The sequence below is a fragment of the Equus quagga genome, chromosome 2 (assembly GCF_021613505.1).
Source record: "Equus quagga isolate Etosha38 chromosome 2, UCLA_HA_Equagga_1.0, whole genome shotgun sequence".
NCBI lineage: Eukaryota > Metazoa > Chordata > Mammalia > Perissodactyla > Equidae > Equus > Equus quagga.
The window spans coordinates 128,572,817-128,597,827 of NC_060268.1; the positions used below are offsets into that span (position 1 = coordinate 128,572,817).

The 25,011-nt window shown below is 40.8% G+C and overlaps 1 protein-coding gene across 4 annotated transcripts in view; it reads right to left on the reverse strand.

Annotated features, from left to right (window-relative positions):
* Positions 1–2,419: 2,419 nt before the first annotated feature.
* The window catches only part of MYPN (myopalladin), a 101,483-nt gene continuing 78,891 nt past the window's right edge, over positions 2,420–25,011 (reverse strand). For all 4 annotated transcript variants that reach the window (XM_046653638.1, XM_046653639.1, XM_046653637.1 and 1 more), the window contains 8 exons: positions 22,902–23,123; positions 21,581–21,730; positions 20,571–20,653; positions 19,239–19,365; positions 17,829–18,036; positions 16,097–16,262; positions 14,260–14,393; positions 2,420–11,207 (listed from right to left, as the gene is read on the reverse strand). In XM_046653638.1, coding sequence (XP_046509594.1) covers positions 11,038–11,207; positions 14,260–14,393; positions 16,097–16,262; positions 17,829–18,036; positions 19,239–19,365; positions 20,571–20,653; positions 21,581–21,730; positions 22,902–23,123 — 1,260 coding nt within the window. In that variant the 3' untranslated portion in view covers positions 2,420–11,037. The remainder of the gene's footprint in view (positions 11,208–14,259; positions 14,394–16,096; positions 16,263–17,828; positions 18,037–19,238; positions 19,366–20,570; positions 20,654–21,580; positions 21,731–22,901; positions 23,124–25,011) is intronic.

Genomic DNA, 25,011 nt, shown 5'->3' on the forward strand with positions numbered 1-25,011 from the left:
AGTGTTTAACCTCTTGACTTCAACAGCTCTGAGAAGGTGCTGTAGTCCAGCAGACAGCACAGCTCTAGAGTGACCATGCTTGGACCCCTTTCTGGCCATACTCCACTTTGCGGTGTCCACTTGGGCTGATGGCAAGGCTCAGGGCATCTGCCTTCCTCACTCTTTGGGCACAATAGTCTCCTGATCTAGAATTAAAATGCTCATTAATAATCCCAGTAAGCTTTTAGAGTTTGAGAGTGAATAAAATTAATGCTAAAAAAAAGTCTTGTGTTAATCAGAGAAGGTCTCAAAGATGTGTTGATTATTAGTCCTTTTTCAAGCAGGGCTCACATCCTCCTCTCTGGACGGTAGATACCTTGTAAAAGAGAACTGTAGTTTTCATTTTACCTCTATGGCTTTTACTACAGAGGTTTAGACAGAATAAACAGTCAATAAATATTTCGTTTTTGGTTATTAACAGCAGTTTCTTGATGAAATTGAACAGTTGAATTAAAATGATGGGATTCTAATCTCACACCTCTCCTTTCCCCTCCCCCACTCCTTCAAAAGAATGGGATTCTGTTAAATATGATGCCTTTAGCTGCCTGTTTCTGTGTTTTGGAAATCTCTGGAAGCACCTTAGCTCTTACCAAATCCCTACGCTTTCCACCCTACTCAATGTACCATTTTTTCCTAGAAGACATTTGAAGGAAATGTGAATGAGTCGCAGTGACCAAATCCAATCTTTCATAAACCTCCTCAAACTGTGTGTTGGGAAATCCATCACGGTTTATGGATTAGGAGCTTGCATAAAGCAAGTGTAAAAGCTTTTTGAATTTAAGATTCATTTTTTTTCTTTTTTTTTGAGGAAGACTAGCCCTGAGCTAACTACTGCCAGTCCTCCTCTTTTTGCTGAGGAAGACTGGCCCTGAGCTAACATCTGTGCCCATCTTCTACTTTATATGTGGGACGCCTGCCACAGCATGGCTTGCCAAGCGATGCCATGTCCACACCCGGGATCCAAACCGACAAACCCTGGGCCGCTGAGAAGCGGAACGTGTGAACTTAACCGCTGCACCACCGGGCGGGCTCCAAGATTCATATATTATTATATATAATAGAGTTTAGATCACCAAGCAACCTAAAAGTTGCTACAATATTCTATACTGTTCACCTTTGAAAATGTGTGTTCTTTCTAGTTTGACAAGAGGACATAATTAAAATTCAAAAATATTCTTTTACCCGGGTTCCCTTTTCTCATTAATCAACAAATATTATCAAGCGCCTACTCACACCGAGGCTTCCTCGACACTATCCTTGTCCTTGAGTAGGCAGCCAAGAAGAGTACACATGTGCTGATCAATAGGCAGTCCTAAACAGAGTGGAGCTGAATGCTTCAACAGTGTAGTACTAGTAATATGTGCCATAAGAGCTCCTAAGAGGGAGCATTAAATTATAAAGGAACACCCTCCCCGAGGTAGGGTTTCAGTTCAGTTAGGTATATGCCAGCTCTCCCTAGGTGTCAGCTGGAGGTTGAGGCCCCAAACCCCAGGGTCAGCAGTCTTGAAGAATCATAAAAAGTGAACGGGGCTATCCAGATGGGAAAGGCCATGTGAGCCAGTGCTTGTCAACCCTGACTGCTCATTAGAATCACACATAGGGAGTCGGAAAAAACACCAAGCCTGGAGCTCCCAGCTCAAGAATTGATTTAACTGCTCTGCGGTGAGGCCTGGGCATAGATATTTTTGACATGCTCCCCAGCTGATTCTAATGGGCTGTCAGAGTTGAGAACCACTTAGTTAAACAATATCTACTATGACACTATTAACCTCATTACCCCAAACTGATTATATTGACTTCCCATTCTTTGTATTTGCAGATCTTAAGAAGGATTAGGCTATCTTTCTTAACATCCGGTACAGCCAGTTTCTTAGTTAATGAGATGACCTTTATACTAATGAAGATCTAAAATTTCTGCTAGATATGAAATAGATGGAGTGTATTTTGATTGTGGTTAATAGAGCTGCAGGATTCAATAATTAAGGATCAGTTTGCTTAAATTTTGCCATCATACAGTAAAAGCAGAGTGCTATTCTTGGACTGAATTTGGCTAGACTCTGTTCTCTGCTTAGGCATCACTAAAAGATATCTCTTTTTGCTACCTACGGGTGAAAGAAATTTCAAAGTGCATATAAGACCATAAATATGTGACCAACCTTCTCACACGTATTCCCCTCTCTGGTCATGAATATACTAGTGAGTGCAGGCTTTGACAGGTGTTTTATGGAACTGACACAGGACTTTTGGACTGCTGTTTCAAATTGGTATTGTGTCCAAAAAAATACTTGAGCTGAAAGAAGACTACTGAGAACAAGAACTGACTCATGTCACGTACAAAGTCTGGGACCAAAATATAAAACAAAACAAACCCAACAATTAATTGAGAATAAATAAAATTTTATTTAATGAATAAAGAAACAGTCCATCATATCCTCTAAATTGCTTTTTTAAACATCCAGTTTGAATTAAATACTGACTCTTAATTCCTTCTTTTCTTCTAATTGCAAAGTTTCCAAACAAAACACAACCTCTAACAAATCTTTAAGAAAGCACGACTAGGAAACAGCAAAGGGTGTCATGGAGATGACGTGGTCTACCAGAATACAGTGCCATATACCTCCTGAAGAAAGACACAGTTTATGCTCACAAACGTTTTGGCTTAAGTGATCACTGGTTTTCAGTTCCACAGAATGTCTAACATGCACAATGCAGAGGAACAGGAATAAAAGCCGAGATGCATTAATTGCTTCCTAGCAATAGAGGCAAAATATACAGTTTATGTAATTCACGCATTTCAAAATGGCTATCTTAATGGTTTTTCCATTAGGATTTCAATAACCAAAAAAGGACTTTAGAAAATAAGTTGACTCAAGCTTCCTAAGATGGAAGCATACCATGTTTGTGAGCTTTCTGGGGCCTGGTGTGTTTTCAAGTGGAAAGAACTTATGCAGGAAGAGAAAGGAAATGCATAAAAGGGGTCACTTGATTCGGTTTGAATTAAGTTAGCTATGGATGCTCCATGACTCCTTACTTGAAGTGTGTGTTTGTGTGTGTGTGTGTGTGCACATGCCTTCAGGCACAAGCACGTCTTTTGTCAGTCCCCATGGCTGACATGAATCTTCAGGGTTGAATTCAGACTTGCTGTAGCTAAGAATGCAGAAACAGAGACCAAAGGATATGCTCGTTTTTGAAAGTCTATATCTATCTGTTATCCTAAAGTTGATTCATTTTGGTGTAAGGCCACTGACATGCTAGCATGGAACGCTTCTTCATTACGGTCTGGACCAGTAAAATGGAATTGCCCTGAACTGCCTAAGTCAAAAGAGAAGACAGGACTTCCTTGCTATTTCTCCGTGCCCTGTGGAGTCATTATTTCCACCAGCTTCAATCATAGACGCGGGAGTCAGAGTTCCCTTAGGGTATTCTGCCTGGGTCGAAATAAGTTTCCCTGGAATCTGCCTGCAGAATGCAGATAGGATATTTCTTGAATTCATTTGATTTTCCTCTAGATTTTTTTTTTTAACTGCCTGCCATCTTGGAAGAAATTCCATCAGTGTGTACCATCCTTCTAAGGAAAAATGAAGTAGTGGGGTAGGAAAGAAATGAGAGTTTTTAAAACAAATTAACCACTTACTTTGGAGAAAAGTATTTTTAACATTTTCCTTGGGGGAAAAAAAACACCTTCTACCGCTTTTTTTTAGGGTCTCTGAAGTAAACTTTTCATAAATATTTATTTATTTATCTTACCTTCCATCTTCGGAAATGCTCAAGTATTTTGCTTATTTTATAGATGAAGAAACAGAGACCCCAGAGTTATAGAAAAATTAGAGGATGTGTCTGAAATTCATCTGAGTTATTAAAATCCCCCTTATTTCTAGGAATTCACCTAAGAATTCACCTAGAAATTCACCTAAGAATTCCTAGAAATAGAGAGCTCTCCTAATGCTGTTAAATACTTTACAAATTTTTATCTCAACAGGGAGGTAATGGGGGAGAAAGGTAAGCCAAGAAACTTAATACTAAAGATAGCAAAAATTAAGTGAAAATTAATCAGAAAAGAGGATAAGTTGTCTCTGAAATCAAAATACTGAAAAAATAAAATTTAATTTACCAATATGTATTAAAAAATACAGTTGCATTCAAATGATCTCATTTGAATTATTTCAGGATTTTAACTCTCCCTAAAATACACAGGAAAACCATTTAAACTATGTACATACAGGTGTTTACTAATCTTTTAGTAGTGTGACCACCATAGTCAATACTAGTATAAATTAGTTCACTGGATTCTTGGACCACTAATTGTGGGGAAATTACAAGAGTCTGCCTCTAGTTTGTAGATAACTCACTGGATCTGTGTAGAAACAGGTTCTTTGTAATTTTGGGACATCAAGCAATTCACTCTTCCCATACTATACGAAAATAACTCCTGTTTCTCCTGGTTTTAAAACACCTCTTATTCTAACAAAACTATACTTGGACCTCCATTTATTTCCAATCTAAACTGGTCCAGCTCTCCACTCCGCTGGTCAAGCATCTTTCTCATCTTTAAGTCTTATTTTTTAATGTGTCTCTGTTTTCAATTAGGAGGCTGAATGAATTTCTTGGAAAGTTAAAGAACATTCTATGAGAAGTCTACTGGATTTGTTTGATGTTTTAGGAAGACCAAACCCTAATTATCTTTCTGTTACTCTAGAGATATTTAACCAGGTTATAACTCATGTAGTAATTTATACAATTTGAATAAGAATAATTTTTAAAAATCATTTTTAAGTATCAATTTGTACATTACAAAATTGCTCCTATCATCATCAAAAAGTAAACTTGGAAACTAAGCTGTTTTCTGCATTTTAAAGAGAAATATACATTTATTTCAGCCTTAAAATATTTATTGTCAAATAATGTTGAAATATTTTAAATTTTGTTATTAGGGAAACATTTTCTATTCACTTTTATGTTAAAATCTTCTGGCAAATTAGTATTTGTATTCCTCCACAGTACAGCTATTTTCTTTATGCTTATTCTCAGCATTTCTGGCACAATTCTCAGAGGATTGAAAAGTGCGTTCTTTCTCTATTCCTTGCAGTTTCAAGGCTATTGCTCTTCAGAGTGTGGCGTGGCCATCATTTACGTGTTAACAAAAGGCAGCCTGTTTATGATTTTGTAATACCAAGTATGCTAACTAATGTAATTAGACAGAAATAAGAGACAAACATACTTTTAACAAATATGCAATTTTTTTTTGCGCTGCACAGATTTTTAAAAACATGGTATTGGCAACTTTTTTAGCATACTGATGACCACTGCATTGTCAAAGTTTACAAGATGCTTGACATTCTTCAAACAATGCTTCATTAATTAACTTTCTGAAATATTGATCCGCTTAAAACTAGAAAAGGCAATTAGTGGTGAAAAGGACTCCAAAAAGCCCTATTGCAATCTAAGTAACTGTTCAACTGGTAAGGCACGTTGATTTTCAACTCAACCTTCAGCAGAAATACTTTGAGTCCAGGTTACCCAAAGACTCTGGAAGTGACCTTGAATAATGGTCATGAGTAAATTTGCCTTTGAGTTTACAACCAGCTTATAAATAGCTCGTATACACAGTCCAGGAGCTCAGCTTGGAAAGTAGTTTGGGAGTGTGTGAGGAAGAGGAGGACAGGGGGAGGCTGTGATCAACAAGAACAACTTGGGTGTGTGACCCAGTCAGTTTTCTAGACCTCTCTTCATAGCCTTTTTTTTTTTTTAACTTTGCCAGGAATTCTATCAATTGGAAGTTGACAGGAGTAAGAATGCAACTGCTTTAAAAAATGCAGCGCCTCTGTGAAGTTAAAAGACTCTCAGGCATTCAGAATTTGTTCAATTGGACTGCTTTCTTCTGGACAACGAGCCACGATGCATGGAACTGGAGTTAGGTTATTTTGGAGCATGAAGCATGCTGGCAGGCCGTGGGGAAGGGGTGTGAAGGGATGGGTTACAGCAGGGATTACAGAACACGGGGCACAGGGCATCTGGGGAGAAAAACATGGAACAGGGGATAGATGCAGAAAGGACCATAATCACTCCAGCTTTGACACATCATAGACACAAAAAAGGAGGGGAAAGTAGTCTTTCTTTTCCTATTGGCTGCTTTGCCTAGATCCCTGTTCTTGGGGTTATAACCCAATCTAGTGTAATAGATACTGTAACTCAGTCATGAATTAAACAGACTTCTTTTGGGTTCACTTGGGAATCTAGCATTGGGTGATGTGGATATGTGAGGAAATATATTCTGAGTTTTAAACAACAAATTTACAGTGAACATCTAGATGGCAACCCATTTATCATTTGAGGAATATCCAAATTAACCTGTTGTCACAAAAGTCAGCTTTGACTCCCCTGGGAATTATTCTCCATGCTGTCTCATTCAGACCTCTGGCTCTACCCAACTGCTTGTCTCCTAACCATTTAATTTCTCATTGGATGCCTAGAAAAGTTAAGTGAGGAATAAAATGAGAAAGATGTATTCAAACCAGTCCCACTATTTGGCAATTCAGATTAAAACCTAACTTTGCTGAAGGGTGCTATGTTTCCAAAAGGCGGTTTGGTTTGTGTGCGTGTGTGTGTGTGTGTGTGTGTAAGATTGACCTTGAGCTAACATCTGTGCCAACCTTCCTCTATTTTACGTGGGGTGCTGCGACAGCGTGGTTTGATGAGTGGTGCTGGATCTGCGCCCAGGATCCAAACCTGCGAACCCTGGGCCACAGATGTGGAGCGCACGAACTTAACCACTGCGCCACTGGCCGGCCACAAAGCAGTTTGGTTTTAATGGTATGTTTTCTTTCTCCATTTTCCCTCTGATCCCCGTTTCCATGGCTAATCAAGTTATGAAAAACCTTTAGTTGTTTGGAGAGAAGGGTACTTTTGGGATCTGGGCTGCTTTTTGAAACAAAGGGCCAGAAGAGCTGCACCGACCTCCCTCTTCCCCCAGTGCCTTTTTGCAGGTTTTTGAGCTTACTCTGGGGCCTTCATGAATGCTCTATGTTTAATGAGTGTAGAGCAAAATAGTAGGGTCTAACAAGGCTAAAGGGCGTGTTTGTTTCTACTTCCCAGGCACGCACTGCATGTGCAAAAAGGGAGGGTACGCTCTTCATCCAGGCCAGCAGTATGGCCTTATGCCGTCTGCAACCCCTTTGGACCTTGCTGGGTAGCTTGTGTGATCAAATCATGGTAATAAAATGATTTTTTTCAACCTCAGCTGCTCATTGGAATCACCTGGGAAGCTTTAAAAACTACTCATGTCTGTGCCACGACCCCAGAGCTCACCGATTTGGGGTTGTGGCCTGGACATCGGGATTTTTCAAAGCTCCCCAGGAGATTGTAATGTGTAGCCGAGGTTAAGAACCACTGCTCCAAATTCAATTCACTTTGTATAAAAACACACTGACTTACATAGAATTTTTAAGTTCAATTTAGGTCGATAAATATTTATTGAGTGCTTACTCTGTATAAGGCACATGGCAAACTTCTGACACAGTCCTTACTAAGAAGTAGCTAAAATCTAGTGCAGGCAAGACTGGGCTAGTGTGAGCAGAGGGACAGGCAGGTATATAGAGGCTGTGTTTTATATAAAATACTGTACAAAGTAAACTTCTCTTCTTCCAGCCTCAAGAAATTTGCTGTAAGCTTTCAAAGAAAGTAGAATTATATTTGATTGAGGTCTGGGGGATAAGAAAATATTTCAGAGTCAGTAGCATTGGAGATGGACTGTAAGGAACAGTTAAGGTTTCCGTAGGCAGAGACTGGGGAGAGAGCCTTCCTGATGGAGGCAAAGAGTGGACTGTAGCTGGAAAGCAGGGGCTTATCTTAAATTTGCTGGTGCACTAGGTGTGTTTTCTGAGCAGCGGATGAAAAGCTTTGGGAGCATATTGACTTGCCTTGAATACCACAGGGCAGAACAGCAGGTACCTGGATTGGCTCCAAGGAGCCACGGGGGGTTTAAAATTGGGGAATGATATGATTGGAGCAGTACTTCAGGAAGAATGATCTGATGCTGAGATCCAGGCTAGATTCAAGTGGGGAGAAACAGTGGAACTAGAGGCCAGAAGACCACTTAGTCTCTTATTATGGTTGAAGTCGGAAGTACTGAGGGAAATTAAGAAAGTAATGAAAGTCTGAACTGGTGAATTGGAATGGATGGGGATGGAAAAGAAGGCCTGAATATAAAAGAAATAGTAGAGTTAGAATGAACAGGATTTGTTGATTGATTGGATAGAGGAAGCAAAAAAATGACTTGGATGCTTTTTATTTGGATAACTAGGAAAGTGATGGTGCCATTAATAGAAATCATTAAACCACGCTGAAGAATGTTTATGAAAGGGAAGATGATGAATCTGATTTTGGATACGTTGAGTCCAAATATATCCAGCGGAACTAAAATTTCTTGTATTAGTATTCCTCATTGTAATTGAATTCCAAGAGCATTCTTAAAGCAGGGCATTGATTCGTTCAACACAGTGGCTCTCAATAAGGGGAGATCCCGTCTCCCAGGAAACATATGGCAATGGCTGGAGACACGTCGGGTGGCCTGGCCTAGAGAGACAACCAGGAGAGTGGCTGCTATGTCATTGGCATCTAGTGGGTAGAGGCCAGGGATGCTGCTAAACATCCTACAATGTGCAGGACAGTCCTCCACAACAAAGAATTATCCAGCCCAAAATGTCAATAATGCTGAGGTTGAGAAACCCTGCTTTAACAAAATCCAATAGTTCACATTTCAGGAATTTTTAGGTTTGCTATATTTTAGGTTGGACAGCTCCACCTAGTGTTCAAATATAATATTTACCTTTGTTCTGTGTTGAACACTAGACAACAGGTAAAAAATACTTAGAAAGGTAAGACATACAGAGATGAAGAATATCCTTTCTTCATCCAGACAGTTCAATAGAAGAACTGTCTAGAGTTTATACAAATAGATGTAAGGAGAAGATTGGTGTACAACTGTGGAGAAGCAATCCTAGAATTAGAAAGTGCTCTGGTCATAAAGAGAGTTCATAATAAAGTCAATAGCAAAAAGAACATTTTATAGGATGTGTTCTGTACGAAATGCATTCTGTTTCATTACAGTTGCATATATTTTTACTATTGTTCCTGCATACATGAAAAAGTAAAAAAACTAATAATTCTGTTAAATAATTGACTGAAACCTTTATTTCTTAAGAATGTAACCTCTCGCATTTTTTTCATTAAGAAATAAAGATTGAAAATAAGATGATTTTAGAGTCATGAAAAATATAGGATGAAGAGTACTGGAAACTTCTATTTGATAAAGAATAGATTTTTGCCCCGAGAAGCAGACTCTACATGCCTTGTATTTTACCTCTCCTTCTAGATTGTGAGCTCACTGAGGACGGGACTGTGTTTTATTCATATCTTTGTGTCACCCATGGTCTCCAGCATAGCATCTTATACAGAGTAGAAACACAAATTATTTTTTGAGTGAATGAATTTATTTTTATACTGGAAATCCTTGCCTTGAAGTGAAGAAAGTTTCAAGCCTTTCTAAGCAATTACTACTTGTTCGCTTGAGTAAGATGCCAGGAGAGGGTGCCTGGCTCAGAGACCACCAGAGACCTGCCCACAGGGAGTCGGAAACAGCCACCTCCAATTCATTTCACTGGTGAATCTGGAGCAAACCATGCTGTGGTGACAATTCCTAGGGCAATTTTTGCACTGCTGTGTGAATTGTAGATTCTCTTTCTACTACAAGATTCATTCATCTAACAAATATCTACTGAATGTCTACTGTGTGCTAAGCACTCATCCAGGCACTGGGGATATCGCAGTGAGTTTAAGTCTAAAAATTCCAGAAATTGAGAGGCACCAATTTTGAATTTGTGAGTTAGAATAAAGATGCATACTCCGCATTCCTCCCATTTTCTCAGCTAGCATAACATTTTCTATGTAGAAAATGCAATTTCAGTAATGATATCAAAGCAGTCCACAACTCTTAAAGACCTCTCCTTTCACAACCACTGCTTTGCTGGGGCAAGTGAAAAACAAGACTCTCCTATCACCTCTCTCCTTGTTTGCATCTCTTCCTTCCTCACTGCCTCATGCACTCCAGACTTTCAGGGAGAAGGGAGGAGCAGGAGGGTCAGTATTTTGTGGGAAGATGATGATGACTCGCGCATATATTGCAAGTGGCAATTGAAGCTAGTAGTTTTAAAAGTGACCCTGTAGAAGACTTCTTTCTGGTTGGTTTATTAACAAACTTTTAGTTCTAGAGTCTAGGGATATAATAAGTCGGAAAGAGAAACCACTCACCATCGTATCCAAAAGAAAATGGACAGACAGGTTGGTGGGGCTACAGAATAAGTGCACTGTGCAATATTGAGTGTTTCAATGAACTTTTTGCATCTCAAGCACATTTTGGCACCTTATTGTGTGGCTCAGTACACCCAGGATAAACAAATCAAAAGTGCTTCTCCACATATATCAGTTGCATCTCTAAATGCTAAGTTCAAGCTGATTTAATGAATCCACAAAAACCACTGCTATGGATGTAATCAATGAAAGGCGATGCAGACCTCCCCACTTTTCGCCTTTGCATTGTCCGCTGAGTTAGTGATACCTAAGGTCACTACTGTCTAACTCCTCTCAGCCCGAGCCTATGGCCCCTAATTGCCCCTAAAAGGGCCTAAACATCCCTAACACAGCAGGGGGCAGGGGAGCATGTTAGCTTTTTCCCAAAGCAGTGGATGGCAGCTGCATGACATCTTTGGTTCATCTGTATTGTATTCTCACTTTTTGTTGGAATCTTTAAAAGGCACAGCCCTCCATCTCTCCCTCAGCCAAGACTGCAAGAGTCCCTAGCTGACTTATTCAAAGCATTCCTTGCCACAGGTCCAGCAGCATGGGAACTTACTCAAATCCAGTTGCTTGGAAACCACCGTGTCTGGCTTGTCCTCCTTCCCCCTCCACAGTCTGCCCCCTTACACAGCAGGCACCCAGACATTCTTAAAGTTCGTCACTCTCCACTACACTCCGAGAAGAGCATGAATACACCATTGTGCTTTCCATGGAAGAGAAGGCAGAGAAAATGTCAAGTCCTTTACTGGTGAGAGATCCATAGCGACTGCCACTGGGCCGGACGGACATGGGCTGTGGGATCTGCTGGTGCCACTGGGCTGGAAAATGGACCAAATAACATGTTACAATCAAAAGAGTACAGTCTAGCAGGTACACTGCAGGAGTGCACTCTGTCCTCACTCCAACACTCTCCGTGGCATCTTGCTAAGGCGTTGAAATGTGTCTGGGTCTGAAATGCCTCATTTGTAGAAGAGAGCCGTAAAATCTCTCCTTCCCTGTTAGGAATAGGGAAACTGGGTTGGTGATCTCTTAAGCCCTAATTCCAAATCTATGATTCTAATCCAGTAAAATTTGGGACTATAAAAAGGAAGAATGGGTGACTAGTGTGATTTCTGAAAATTATTCCCTCTCGCTGACCCAGTGTGGGGTCTGCCAGGGGCAGTGTAGTGAGGGCTGTAGGCTCTCAAGGGAGGGTACTTCAGAAGGTGGAGACAAGAAACCTGTGGAAGCGGAAGCCAAAAGATAGGTCCAGCCCTCTGAGAAGTCTCTACTCCACACCCTAATCACCCTAATCAGCCATAAGCAGGTTCTTATGAGTTACATCAAGAAGACTGAGAAGTAACTTATGTGCAATCAACTATGGTTCAGTGACAGACGAGTATTTATTAGTTTCCATGTTCATCAAGCATGGTCCAAAGGAGATCCTGTTTTCAGCAGACACTGTCCTTGGGCTTGAACATGGCCTGAATGAAATATCCATCGAAACTGCACAGTCCCCGCTGTTGTCTCCAACTCAGAAATTACCGAGCAGTCTTCTGATTAGTTTTCCAGGGACCTTGATGTGGAGAAGTGGGCACACCGGGTGGGAAACACTGAGGCTCTGAGTCCTGGAAAACTATGGACTCTTTCAGGTTCCCATTTGTAAATTGGTCCTTTGTTGATTTCTTTATTTTGAATTAGTTTTTCAGACGCTAAATACCTCTGAGTGAATTGATAAAATCAAATTTTGGAAGCTATAAAACTGAGGACAAGAGGCCAGCCAGGTGGCGCTGTGGTTAAGTTTGCACATTCTGCTTCAGCAGCCCGGGGTTCACGGGTTTGGATTCCGGGTGTGGACCTAAGCACCGCTTGGCAAGCCATGCTGTGGCACATGTCCCACATAAAATAGAGGAAGATGGGCACAGATGTTAGCTCAGGGCTAGTCTTCCTCAAAAAAAAAAAAAGAAAAACACCCCAAAACTGATGACAAAACATAAAGAAATTCCACTAACAATCAGGCACTCAGTGAGGCCACTGTGAACAGCTAGTCAAGTCTCTCCCTCATGCCCTCCTCTCTTAGCCTTTCCCTGCTCTCTCTGACACCTTAACCGAGCTACTGTAATTGCTACTGTTGGAAGTCCTCCTTTCAATGAGTGGGGAACCCACTGTCCCTGTTTCTTAGGCAGGAAGTGGTGGGGCTGGGGGGGATAGGGGATTCATTTTAGCCCAAGTTCTCTATCTCTGCCTCCATCCCCAGGTCCCAACTGAGGAACTAGCGCCCCCTATTGTTGATGCTGTGGAATCAGGACAGGAGCTGGGGAGAGGTGAGCCAGGACAAATTGAAATGGGAACCCAGTCACCGGCAGGCAGGATTGGGACAAGGTTCATTAGTTTCAGGGCTTATTGGTACTGAGTTCCTTAGTTGGGGACCTGTTTCCTTCTGACATAGTGAAGTGGGCAAAATGGCTAAGGAACTTAGCCTAGATTAAGAAACATATCACTGGTCTCTCTCTCTCCCCACCCTCCCAGGGGAAAGTACATTAGTGTCAGCTTCCTCACAGCTGAATTTCTTTTCAAGTCCAAGGATCAGGGAAAATAACCAGAAAGCTATATATTTCCTCCAAATATTAAACCTAGAGAAAATGCCAAGCCACGGCCCCTCCTGTAGTGCTACTAAGAAAAGGGATACCTGATGTGCATCTATAAATAGCAGGGGCCTCAGGTTCTAGACAGAGTTACTCTTATTTGTTATTTTGGTTAATCATTAACCAGTATGTAATGAATAAGAAACTTATTAAGCTTACTGATTATTATTTTATTTTATTATTTATTATTTATTATTTATTTTTTTTGAGGAAGATTAGCCCTGAGCTAACTGCTGCCAATCCTCCTCTTTTTGCTGAGGAAGACTGCCCCTGAGCTAACATCCGTGCCCACCTTACTCTACTTTATATGTGGGACGCCTACCACAGCATGGTTTGCCAAGCAGTGCCATGTCCTTACCCAGGATCCGAACCAGCAAACATCGGGCTGCTGAAGCAGAACGTGTGCACTTAACCACTGTGCCACCAGGCCAGCCACTGATTATTTTTTTAAAAATCACCCTTCTTGGTTAAGAAATTTGTCTCCAAAAAATACCAGTTAATGTCAAAATTATAGAGGAGAGGAGTAGATTATACAAACACTTTAATAAAGGTTAAATTGTTAAATCTTGTTGAAAATTAGAAACATAGCTCAAAGGAACAATACAAACACCTGGATTTGCATCTGGCTGTAGTCGTTTAACCTCTCTGAGTCTCAGTTTCTTCAGCATTTAAGTGAGAGTAACAACAATTACAATAATCTCATGGGTTTGAAAGGATCTAAGGGTACAATTTGGTAAATTACAAGTCACTATACAAATGTCATTTGATATTATTATTATTATACAGCTCTGTATTGTTAGTCTGATTGTGGGGTTAGGGCAATAAATATTTATGGAATAATTTAACAAATGAATAGGGTCAGGAAAATTCTGCTAGGGGGAGGTCTGTCTGGGGGAAATGACAGGCAGTGAGGAGGGAGTTCCAGTGGGTGGCCCACGGCAGCAAGGAGCCGGCCTGAAGACGCTGGATGATTAGAAGCACAAGCACACGTGGGCTCTGAAGTAGCTCTAATTCCTAGTATTAGAGTCTCTCTTTTGGAAGAAGCTTAACCTCATAGTGAAACGTAAAAGTGTACAAAAGCTGTGAGGTGACTAGGATGAAATGACTTTTAAAATCCGTCCCTTAAGCACTAAAACATAATCTAACCAATTCATTTATGGAAGCATATTGCACCTATGCTTAAAAAAAAAAAGATTTTTGAGTTGCCTATGATACACAGATGTTTGACCAATGCCATTACACCTACCGTATATATCCAGCCTGGCAGTGCATGACACGATGCCTGCTTCATTCTTGGCTGACAACGTGTACCACCCAGCGTCTGATTTCTTGGCTGGCTGGATGAGGAGGCAGACATACCCTGTTGCGTCCTGGTGCATACTGAAGAAAAGAAAGAATATATTCATATTGTATTTGGGGACAGAAACAGCCTTGTCGAGTTTAGGGCTCAGGGGAACTCTTGGGGCAAGTGGAGCAATGCTGTGCTCCCCTCCTGTCCCTGCCCCTAGGGAGAGGACAGGGCACTCAGCTTAAGGCAAATATCAAAGGCAAACTTGAAGGTGAAAAGAAGTCACAAAAGAGCAGCAGTGAACCTGATGAGGCCGAGGTGAGGGTCGACAGCCAAGGCTGAGGCCTGCTCTTGCCCTCCCCACTGCTCCAACTCTCCTGGAGTTGTACTCCTCCACCAGGGGGATTACCACTCGTCACAACCAAAGTCCAGAAAAATCTCTTTTCCAGACGAGGTTGGAAATTTCAACAGAACTTTGTTAGGAAGCTGTGGGAATGGAGACCAAAACGAGAGCCCAGGGAGAGATGAACTGTGAGCGGGCAGGGGGTTATTTCTTAGTGTAACCGACTGGGCATTCAGCATTCCGTAATACAGTTCAGGAGCTCCCTTCTGTTTTCTTTACGTCAGTAGTTCTCAACCTTGGCTGCATATTGCAGTCCTGATAATTACACCAGAATTTCAGCCTGGGTTTAACATGCTGCGTCAATTTAGACTGAAGTGTTAACTCAAGAACATTTCTGCTCTTGCCTAAGTTTTACCAGAGAAAAATCCTGACCTATATATACATAGCCTTCTTAGATGAGAAAATTCTGCAAAACCTGATAGCTACAACACCCTCTGGCACAAATTCAGTTTACTGTGAAGAAGTAATTCTCAGTGGAAATTTTTGTACACAAGCTACCTTTGTTTGCTTGCCCCCTTGTGGCATAAAACCCAAATGACAAAGAAATAAGATTGGTTAAGGGCCATCAAGGGGGGCACCCACTTTAAGAAACTGGATCCTTAAAGTTACTTTAAAAATAACCACGTAGTGATGGCTGAAGAAGGAGTATAACTGCCTTACTGTTTTGTTTTGCTTTATCCTATTTTAACTTTTTACTGTCAGAGGTTTTCTGGGTACTTATATTACTGAAGACACATGACAAAAAATAGGAGGATCTCCATAAATTTCTCATACATTTTTTAAACTTAAAAATTAAGCTTTTAAGGGGCTGGCCCCATGGCCTAGTGGTTAAGTTTGGTGAGCTCGCTTCCCAGGCGTGGACCCATACCACTCATTGGCAGCCGTGCTGAGATGGCAACCCACATACAAAATAGAGGAAGATGTGCATAGATGTTAATACAGGGAAAATTTTCCTCATCAGGAAAAAAAAAATTAAGGTTTTGGGCCAGCCTCAGCAGCCTAGTGTTAAAGTTTCACATGCCACTGCTTTGGCGGGCTGGGTTCGGTTCCCGGGCACAGACCTACACCACTCATTTGCCAATGGCCATGCTGTGGCAGCAGCTCACATACAAAAAGGAAGATTGGCAACAGATGTTAGCTCAGGGTGAATATTCCTCAGAAAAAAATTTTTTTTTTAAATTAAGCTTTTAAAACTGTGGGACATTCATACAATAGACTACCCTTCAACAACAAAAAGGAATAGATTCTTGACATACACAATAACATTGATGAAACTCAAGTGCATTATGCTAAATGAAAGAAGGCAGATTCCAAAGGCTACAGACTCAGTTGGGGGGTCCAAGAAGCCCCACTAAGCTTGGAAGTGCCTTTGAACATGGATGGGGGCTGTACCTGATCCTCTCTCTGGTGAAAGGGATGGTCTCATTGTCTTTCTTCCAGTAGAACACAGGTGGTGGCATGCCTATCACACGGCACTCCAGCCTCACCGGGTGCCCTTCGGGAACCCCGCTGTTCTGCAGTTTCTCCAGGATAACCGGCGCTTTCTTCACCTCTTTGGCTGAATGAGAGAAGAATAGTTCTACTTTGACTAGTAAGTGCCTTGGGGTTCATGCCTCAGACTCGTTATGATTCTGGAGTTTAGTGGAGCGGGCCCCCACCCAACTTACCGCCTCTTCAGAACACTTCCCAGGCCTCAAAGTGAAGATCACTGGCTTGATAAAAGCTCCAGAAATGATTAAAAAAGAAATGAAGAGACTGTCTGCACGTCTTATGAGAGAAGACACTCAAGGACCTGGGTCCCACACAGAGGATGCAAATGGTAGGTGTGGAATTTAAAGAGTTTCTTTCATTGCTCAGCAGTCAATTTTGAGGAATAATACATTTTATGTACTGAATATATCCTTTCTCTTTTTTAGAGGACTTTATTTTGAGGAAGATATATTAATTTTTCCTCAACTTTTTATTTTAAAAGAGTTTATAGCTACAGAAAATTTGAAAGAAGTATACTATTTTTTAAAAAAAATATGAATTATGCTTCCCAAGCAGGCATTTTTGTTCTGGCCAGAACCAATTAAGGCAAAGATACCTCATATTTCAGAGATCCAGAGTCAATATTTTATTAAAATAGTGGGAAAAAAGTAAAAGCTGGCAATCAATATATGCTTGCACAATGAGCTTTTCCTAGTCTATTGGTAAGAGGAAATTAAGAGTGAGAAAAAGAAAAAGATATATGGGGGAAACAGCCACTGGCCTCTGGCGAGGATTAGCATGCTGGTCACCCTGATTTCCTTTAGGTGCCACACATGGGAGAAAGCCTAGCACTAGAATTCGTATATTCAGAAGTCTAATTCTGGCTCTACTACTGCCCCCAGGTGATGGTGACTTCTGTCCTTGTTGGTAGGCATTACAGCATTTTGTTCACATCATTTTATAAGGTGAAGGTTCATTAGTTTAGTTATCAACTCAACATTTGTTGAGCACCTTCCGTGTTCCAGGCACTGAGTCGGACACCAGAGATACACAGAAGAACAAGTCAGAATCTCTGACCTTAGAAGCTCATAGTTTCCTCAGGGAGGCAAAGGAGTAAACAATTACACAGAAGGCCGTAAGTGCTCTAAAAGTCTCTCCTTTTCTAAGTGCTAAGGAAACAGAGGAGGATGCCTGATGGATCCACTGTGCCTTGGTGGTGACCTTTGGATTAAGCCTTTGACGATGAGTAGGAGGTTGCTAGGCAAAGAAGGCCATTCCAGGTAGAGGAATCACGGATGCAAAGGCGTGGAAGCTTGGGGTCGGGGCAGAGCTTAGTGTGTTCCAAGGGTGATGAACTGCAGGGCAAATGACTTGAAGTCAGTGATAATCAATCGATTAATTGATTAATTAACTATTACAAATTACAATGACTCCTACTTATTGCATGCATAATATGCACAAGGTACCATATTATGTTTTTAGCTTACTAATTTGTTTTTGAAAGCAATGTAGGAAATATGGCCCTTACTACAGGGAAGGGAAAAATGAAGTTAGACTTGGGGCAAAGCACTAAGGAGTTCTTTCAGACGCTCTGCATACTTGGGCAGTAACTTTGGAGGGGGTTATGCTTAGGGGTCCCAGCAGCAAACCTCACCTACTACAGTGAGCTCCAGACTGAAGGAATTCTGTCCGGTTTTGTTGGTAGCAACGCATGTATAGGTCCCTGCATCGCGTTGAGTGAGTGGGTCAATGAGCAGAGAGTGGACTCCGGTCTCCCTGACCAGCATCTTGTGGGAGGCATCTGGTAGCACAGGTTGGCCATTGAGCAGCCACGTCAGCTCTGGGGGTGGTAAGCCACTCACCTAATAAACAACAGGACAGCTGAGGCAAATGACAGACTGATGACAGGAAGATTTATTTGGTGGCTGAATTCTTCATCCTTGTCTGGCACCAAACAGACAGTGAGAGAAAATATGGGGTGGTAAAAAACCTCTCTGTGGGGGCATCAGGACAAGAGGGGTCTGAATTTAAACTGTTTAGTATTTTGACCCCAATTCAGGTCATGATTATATTCTAGATTAGAATAAATGACAATTAAAAAGCTAAATAGATTGATAACATAGGCCTGCAGTGTCAGTTTCAGAGATGATATTTGCTTACATACCTAATAAGCAAGAGGTCGCCAAAAAAAAGCAGACATTAAGCCAATGTTCTCAAACCTTGCTGTGTATATAATTACAGGAGGAGTATTTGACAATCCCAATGCCCACTGACTGTATTAAATCAGAACCTCTGGGGACGGGACCCATGGGTATCTTTTAGGGTTTGGGGTAGAAGAAGTAACGGTCAGTCCTGAATATTGTTTAGGTGGCCACTGGGAGAACGAGAACCACTTAGAGAACTGGACTCATACATGCTTAACCTCAAGCTGTTACTAATTTGCGTCTAAATTTCCCTTAGCATTCTGCATCTTTGTCTGGGGCAGAAGGGGTGACTTAAGTTTCTCTTCATGCTGAGAGATATCCACACTGCTCAACTGAACCTAGTTTCTGGTCAAAGACTCGGAACGTAGAACAGCTAAAGGAGATGGATGCTGATTAGGATGAGAAACCAGCTTCTGTTTTCATAAATTGCCCTGGAGCCATTTTTTCATGACTGTAATTCTTCCAAAGGCTATGCCTCACAGCAATTCACTCCAAGGACGCGAAAATCACACCTTTGGCTTTACAGTAATAAAGACTTTCCAGGCTCCATATGGAAAATGTCTGAATTGTATCACCTTTCTGGTTGTCTTTTACGAGTGCAGAGTTAACTTCATAGAGAACCAATGTAATTTTTATTAAGATATAAACACAAAAATGTCATGAAATCCTTTCGTCTGGTATTAAGTGGTCCAAAAGGGCCTTGTGGGAAAAAAGTGATCTTTCTCCCTTCCCCAGTGCTCCTTTCCTTGAAAAAAAACCCAAACCAAACAAACCATAAAACAAATAAAAATAAGTGCAAACAAATAAACCAGTATAAAATATGAACAGATCTGGAGCCAAGGATGGGTGCTAGAGTCTACCTTACAGTCCAGCCGACAGAGGCGCCCCTCGTGAGCCACCAGATCCCCAGGAGCCTGCAGGAAATGTGGTCGGAAAAAGCGCTCCTGCAGGGGCTCTTTGTCTCTTTCTTGCACTCGGGACCTTCCTCTATAACAACAAGCATGTTCAGGAATGAAACGTAGAAACTAATTTACAAACTTACGACAGTAGGCATTTAGGCACAGCTATAGGGCCCAGAGAACAGATATTTTTTTGTGGGGGGAGAGAAAGGAGGTTGCTAGACCAAACAAATAATAATACAAATAATAAATAATAAATAATGATGTAAAACACAAAGTGGTAAGCATCTCCTACACTGCAGGATTATCTTGTGAGATCTGAAATCCAATAAACAGGCTTTAGCTTCTTTCTCTCTGAAGTCATTCTGGGTTAAGTGGCTCAGCGCCCCTTATCTTGGGTTGACCAGTTGTTCAAAAGTTTCAAAATAAACAAATAAATCAGTATTCAATCTGAACCGCAAAGAAGAGCCAAAAGCAAAGTCCTGTTTATTACCCAGAACAAGGCAGTGATAATCCCTGTGTCTGTGAGTAATAGAATTTAACCTGGCTAATAAATTATGGCAGACCATTAGAGATGATCATGAACTAAAACTGGTTAAAACCGACCAACAGTAACAGCTGCTCTTGAAAAAGAAACAACAAAATGAAGATGAAAGTATAGTTGCAATGATGGTGAAATACTGTATCTGAAACGTGGGTCTCTATTTTTGTTCCTTTGGTAAGTCAAATTCAATGCATCCACGTCAGCAACTGTGGAATGCTTTGCTAAGGCTTTGTGGCACCACAAGACTCAAGAGAAAGCCAGGCTCTTTTTTCTTAGTGGTTAGTAAAACCAGAGAGGAAGAAAGCCAGTTACTATATTGGAGACAACCACAACCAAAATATTTGATCTATATACACATAACCATTAATGGCTTCTGTTTCATTAAAGAAAAGATGGTAATTTAATTCAAAGAGTCCAATTTAGATATTATGTGCACAGGTGCTACTGACGGTTGCAAATTTTGAACCATTAAAATTGTGCCGTAGATCCGTGCTGCCCAAATTCAGTGTGCTTATGAATCACCTGGGGATCTTATTAAAATTCTGATTCTGATTCAAATTAAGATTCTGATTCAGAAGGTCTGGGGTGGGGCTTGGGATTCTGTATTTGCCACAAGTTCTCAAGTGATGCTGATGTTGCATGGGGAGGGCTACCCTTAAGCAACAATCTGTGAACTCAATACTTCGGTGCACATTGTGAGGGATGGATGCTTGGGAGAGACTAGAGGGGGAGATTCTTATTGTCTTTACCTGTGAGACTGACCAGCGGACGTTAGTCGACTGCGAATGGGCAAACCTTGTACCATCAAGTGGCCAGAACAGCTGATTCTCCCCTGAAAAAACAGAAAAGGAATGAGATTCAATAAGAATTCCACATTTTTTCAATTTATATAAATTTTTCTGGACTTGAACATTATGAAGCTTTTGGCTAACTATTATGAGTTTTTCTTTGGATCAGGGGATGAAAACAATATAATGTGACTTCTTAAATAACTGTTAGTATTCCAGGGGGAAGGATTTTTAAGAATATTGTGATGACTTTCATTTTTAAGCTGAGAAAAGAACAGAGCACAAATGTAAAAAAATTTGAATTATTGTGAACTTAACCTTATCTGCAGCCACATGCAGAGATCATGGCCAACTATTTTTATACTTTACTCAATAGAGATTATCTTCAAAACTAACAAACATTTTAATAGGAAGAGTGGGCGAGATTAGAAATTATGGTTTTGTACTTCCTATTTAACAGTAGTGGAAGATATTTTATTCTGCCATATCTTTTAGGGGAATTTTAAGTCTTGATCTCATTCAGAAAAGCAAAGTAAAAGATTATGACTTTCTAATTTTTACCAACAAAAAAAAAGGACCATATGAGTTTGAGGGATAGTCACAAGCCTTTATAAAGTAATTTGCTTATTCTCAAAAGAACAAAAATAAGAAATCATTCTTTGATAGAATGACTTATTGACTTTTCAAGAAAGTTAATGAATTGATAAACACAAGATTTAGCCCAAGAGATCTGGGACATAAGGAAGAAATACTACTAATGTCCTTTGACAAAGGCTGAAGATTTGAGAGATCCATCAGTGTCTAACTGATCTTTTAAGCTGTGATACTGTGCTCTCACTACACACAATCACAATGCTTCTCATTCATTTTCCTCAGCAATCCTTAGTAACTCGCACTTCTCAAGGTCTCATTCACAACATCTACTGCTCCTTCCTCCGAGTGCAGCACAGCGCAGAGCCCTGCGTCTCCACCTGGGGGTTGGCAGCCATGATGGTGTAGTTGCCATCGTCATCGCTGGTGGTAGATTCAATGTGCAGAGAACATGTCCCATCTTCTTCTCGCCTCATTTTGCAACGCCCATTTCTCTTTGAAATCTGCTTCCCATCTTTGAACCAGTAAACCTGAAATGAAAGATGATCAAGGGAATATACACTGTTCTGTCTATCTTTAGAGGGAAATGAAGTAGGGAGTAAAGTGAGGCAAGGGCTGATTGCCATCTCTACAGGTGACCCATCCCTTATAAAGTACTTAGAAAAAAGTGATAAAAATGGCAGTATAATATGCTCCTCCGCTTGTACACATACAATGTTTAAGTCAAAAATTCTACAAAATTTAGGATCGAGATAAAGCTTTTGCCTATTTTTATTGTACTTCATAATTACTTAAAAAACCACCCTAAGGACCAGACATGTCTTCAAAGCCAAAATAATGAAAACCAAGAGCTGAATCTTTTCCCTTCATCCTGTTTACAAGCTTAAGTCTTCTGTAGTCACAGAGTCTCAGGTCCTAGAATAGCCCACCTTGCTTGAAAAGGTAGTTTGGTTTATTATACCAAGTGGAATGAAGCCAGGATTCACTCAACTAAATTTCTCATCTGGCTAAAATTTAAATAAATATATTTTCCAGATTAAGTTCTGCATGTATCAAGGAGATTTCTCAAAGACAGGAGGAGAGAAAGTACTGGCTGCAGCTGCCGTCCTCTACATTTCCTGGTTACCTAACCATACGTGATAACGCCACGGCTAACGTTTGTGAGAGCAGAGTGGAGAGATTCTCTGCCGCAGCCGCACTGAGTATCAATCCTTCTCTCAGCTGACTGCCAGAAAATCTGGTGACTCATAAGATTTTTCAGCAGCCAGTGATAATGACATGACATTTTCAGCATTTACCAACCTAAGAGTAATGATACAAATATAGTTCACTTTGTACAACAACAGGAACTGTGTGGATATTCAATAGATGTTAAATAGGAACAAAAATATCAATTTGGTGAGTTTGATGGCTGACAGAATCAATAGCCCAAAATAGAAGATCATGACTAAGAAGTTTATTTTAAGCTTTTATTAAAATTCTAACACCCATAAGTCTGATTTATTTCTGGCCTGACTATTTAACAATCCTATTCCTGAGTGTCTCTTTTTTCAGTCAAATTATCTGGGCTTTGTCAATTTTCTGTTATTGGTTTTCATTCTCTCTGTAGATGCTTCACTAGGGTCTGATAAGACTTTCCTGAAGGTGCTGTCTACAGTCCTGCACAGTTGGTCGGCCAGCTGGCTAGTCATCTTCCCCTACCTTTGGAACAGGTATCCCAACAATTTTGCAGGTGAATGTGACTGGAGAGCCTTCTGTGACACGGAAGTGCTTGAGTCTTTTGTCAAAGATGGGAGCAATACACTTGCCCGTGGGGATCTCATCATGTTGGATTTCATCATCTGATTCATCAACAGGGGTACGTTCCAAACGAAACTCTATTTCATTCATCAGCCTCTGCTCAAAGCTTGAAATTTTGTACTCCTGTCAAAATGGCAAACATGTTTCAATTTCAATTTTTATAGGTGAGGAAGAAGTTGTCTATCAGTATAACTTGAGGATGCGACTCATTTTTAAGACTCAGATGTTAGATTTATATCACAAAACTCAAATAAACCAGGCATGTTCCATTTCCAGTTCCTCACCATGGAGCACTAAAGGTGATTTCAGTGTCTCTACTATAATCCCAAACTGCCTTAGTGAATCCTGATTCCTCACCTTGAGCATGGAGCCCCAGTAGAATCCTGTAGGGAATGGAATGAAGATGGAATGTAATTTCCATAACTATTATTCATGTCCATTTCAATATGTAGAACCGCCCATATGGTATCTTGGCAAAGCTACTCTGAACTGCATTCTGATGCATGCCTGCATCACCAACTTCCGGTCTCTACCGGACATTCCCATCTGCATGCTTGAGGGGAGCCTGTCTTGAACAGATCTCCCTTGACCTCACATTCACCTCCATTGCATCTCTCTGCTCCCCTCACAACTAAACTATTTCAAATAATTTTCTCTTGTTATGGGATCATTGCCTTGTTGCCTGTTCTCTCACAAACATACTCCAATTAGGTTTGTGTTCTCACCGTTCCACCAACATTACTATTATCAGGGTCTCCAAATTTGCCATATCCCGTTGTCACTTATCCGTTCTTACTTTACCTGACCTCTCAGCAGCATTAGACACAGATGGCTACTGTCTTCTTTTTGAAACATTTTCTTCTCTTGGTTTTCATGACACCAAACTGGTTTTCCTTCTCTTTCTCTAGCTGCTCCTTTTCAGTCTCCTTTGCTAGCTCCTAATCCTAGGTAGGTGATCTCATCCAGTCTCATAGCTTGAGATACCTTCTGTGTGCTGATGACTCCAAATCCACATCTCCAAGCCTGATCTTTCCCCAGAACTCATATACCCAATGGTCCACTCTACATCTTGGGAGTCATATACCAACGATTTACTCTACATCATGGTGTGGGTGCCCAATAGGCATCTCAAACTTAGCATGGTCCAAACACGACACACTTGATGTCTGGCCCCCCGAGATGCTGCTACCCTGCTCACCCTCATCTCAGGAAATGGCGCCACTATTCATCCATTAAAAGTTCTTAATGGTTACTCTCAATTTCTATACTTATCGCAAGGTGGAGAGGTGATAGCTTTCAGACTGCCACAGGGCCTCAGACCACACTTTGAGTGTACCGAGTTAAACCCTAAATCTAGTACTTAGCCCGAATTCCTCTCTCTCTCCCTGCCGTATGCTATCAAGCTTAAACGTCATCTCGCCAAAGCAGCCTTCCCAGGCCACTTCATCTCAAGTAACTCTCCATTCTAATTCTCTACATAGTACCGGTTGCTATCTAGTATTTTTCTTGTTTGTTTATTGATTGAATATTTCTCAACATTAGAATGTTAGCTCCACAAGGGGCTGAGATTTTCTTTATCTTGCTCCCCACTATATCAACAATACGTGGAATATTGAATGCCTGACTCATGGCAGGCACTCAATGACTAACTGAAGAATGAGTGAATACTCGAATGATATGGGGGCAATCACTTATTCCAACACTACCACATCTTTAAGGAATCTGGAGCCAAGTGCTTGGGGTGAGGGTGAGACCTCTGGTTAAACTTGTGACTCTAGTGAACCATAATTTTATAATTTAGGTGGGCTCCATGGAAATGGTACCTGAATGCCACTGACATGGAATTTGGAAGCACACAGGATTCATATGGTGTGTTCTCAAGCTATTAAATCACATTACTCATGTCTTCTAGTTATTGTCTTATGCATATTATCACCTGAATTTGTGTAGAATTGGAACTTAGAAAACACAGAAACCAACAATTTCTTGGTTTTAGTTTCTTGGAACCAAT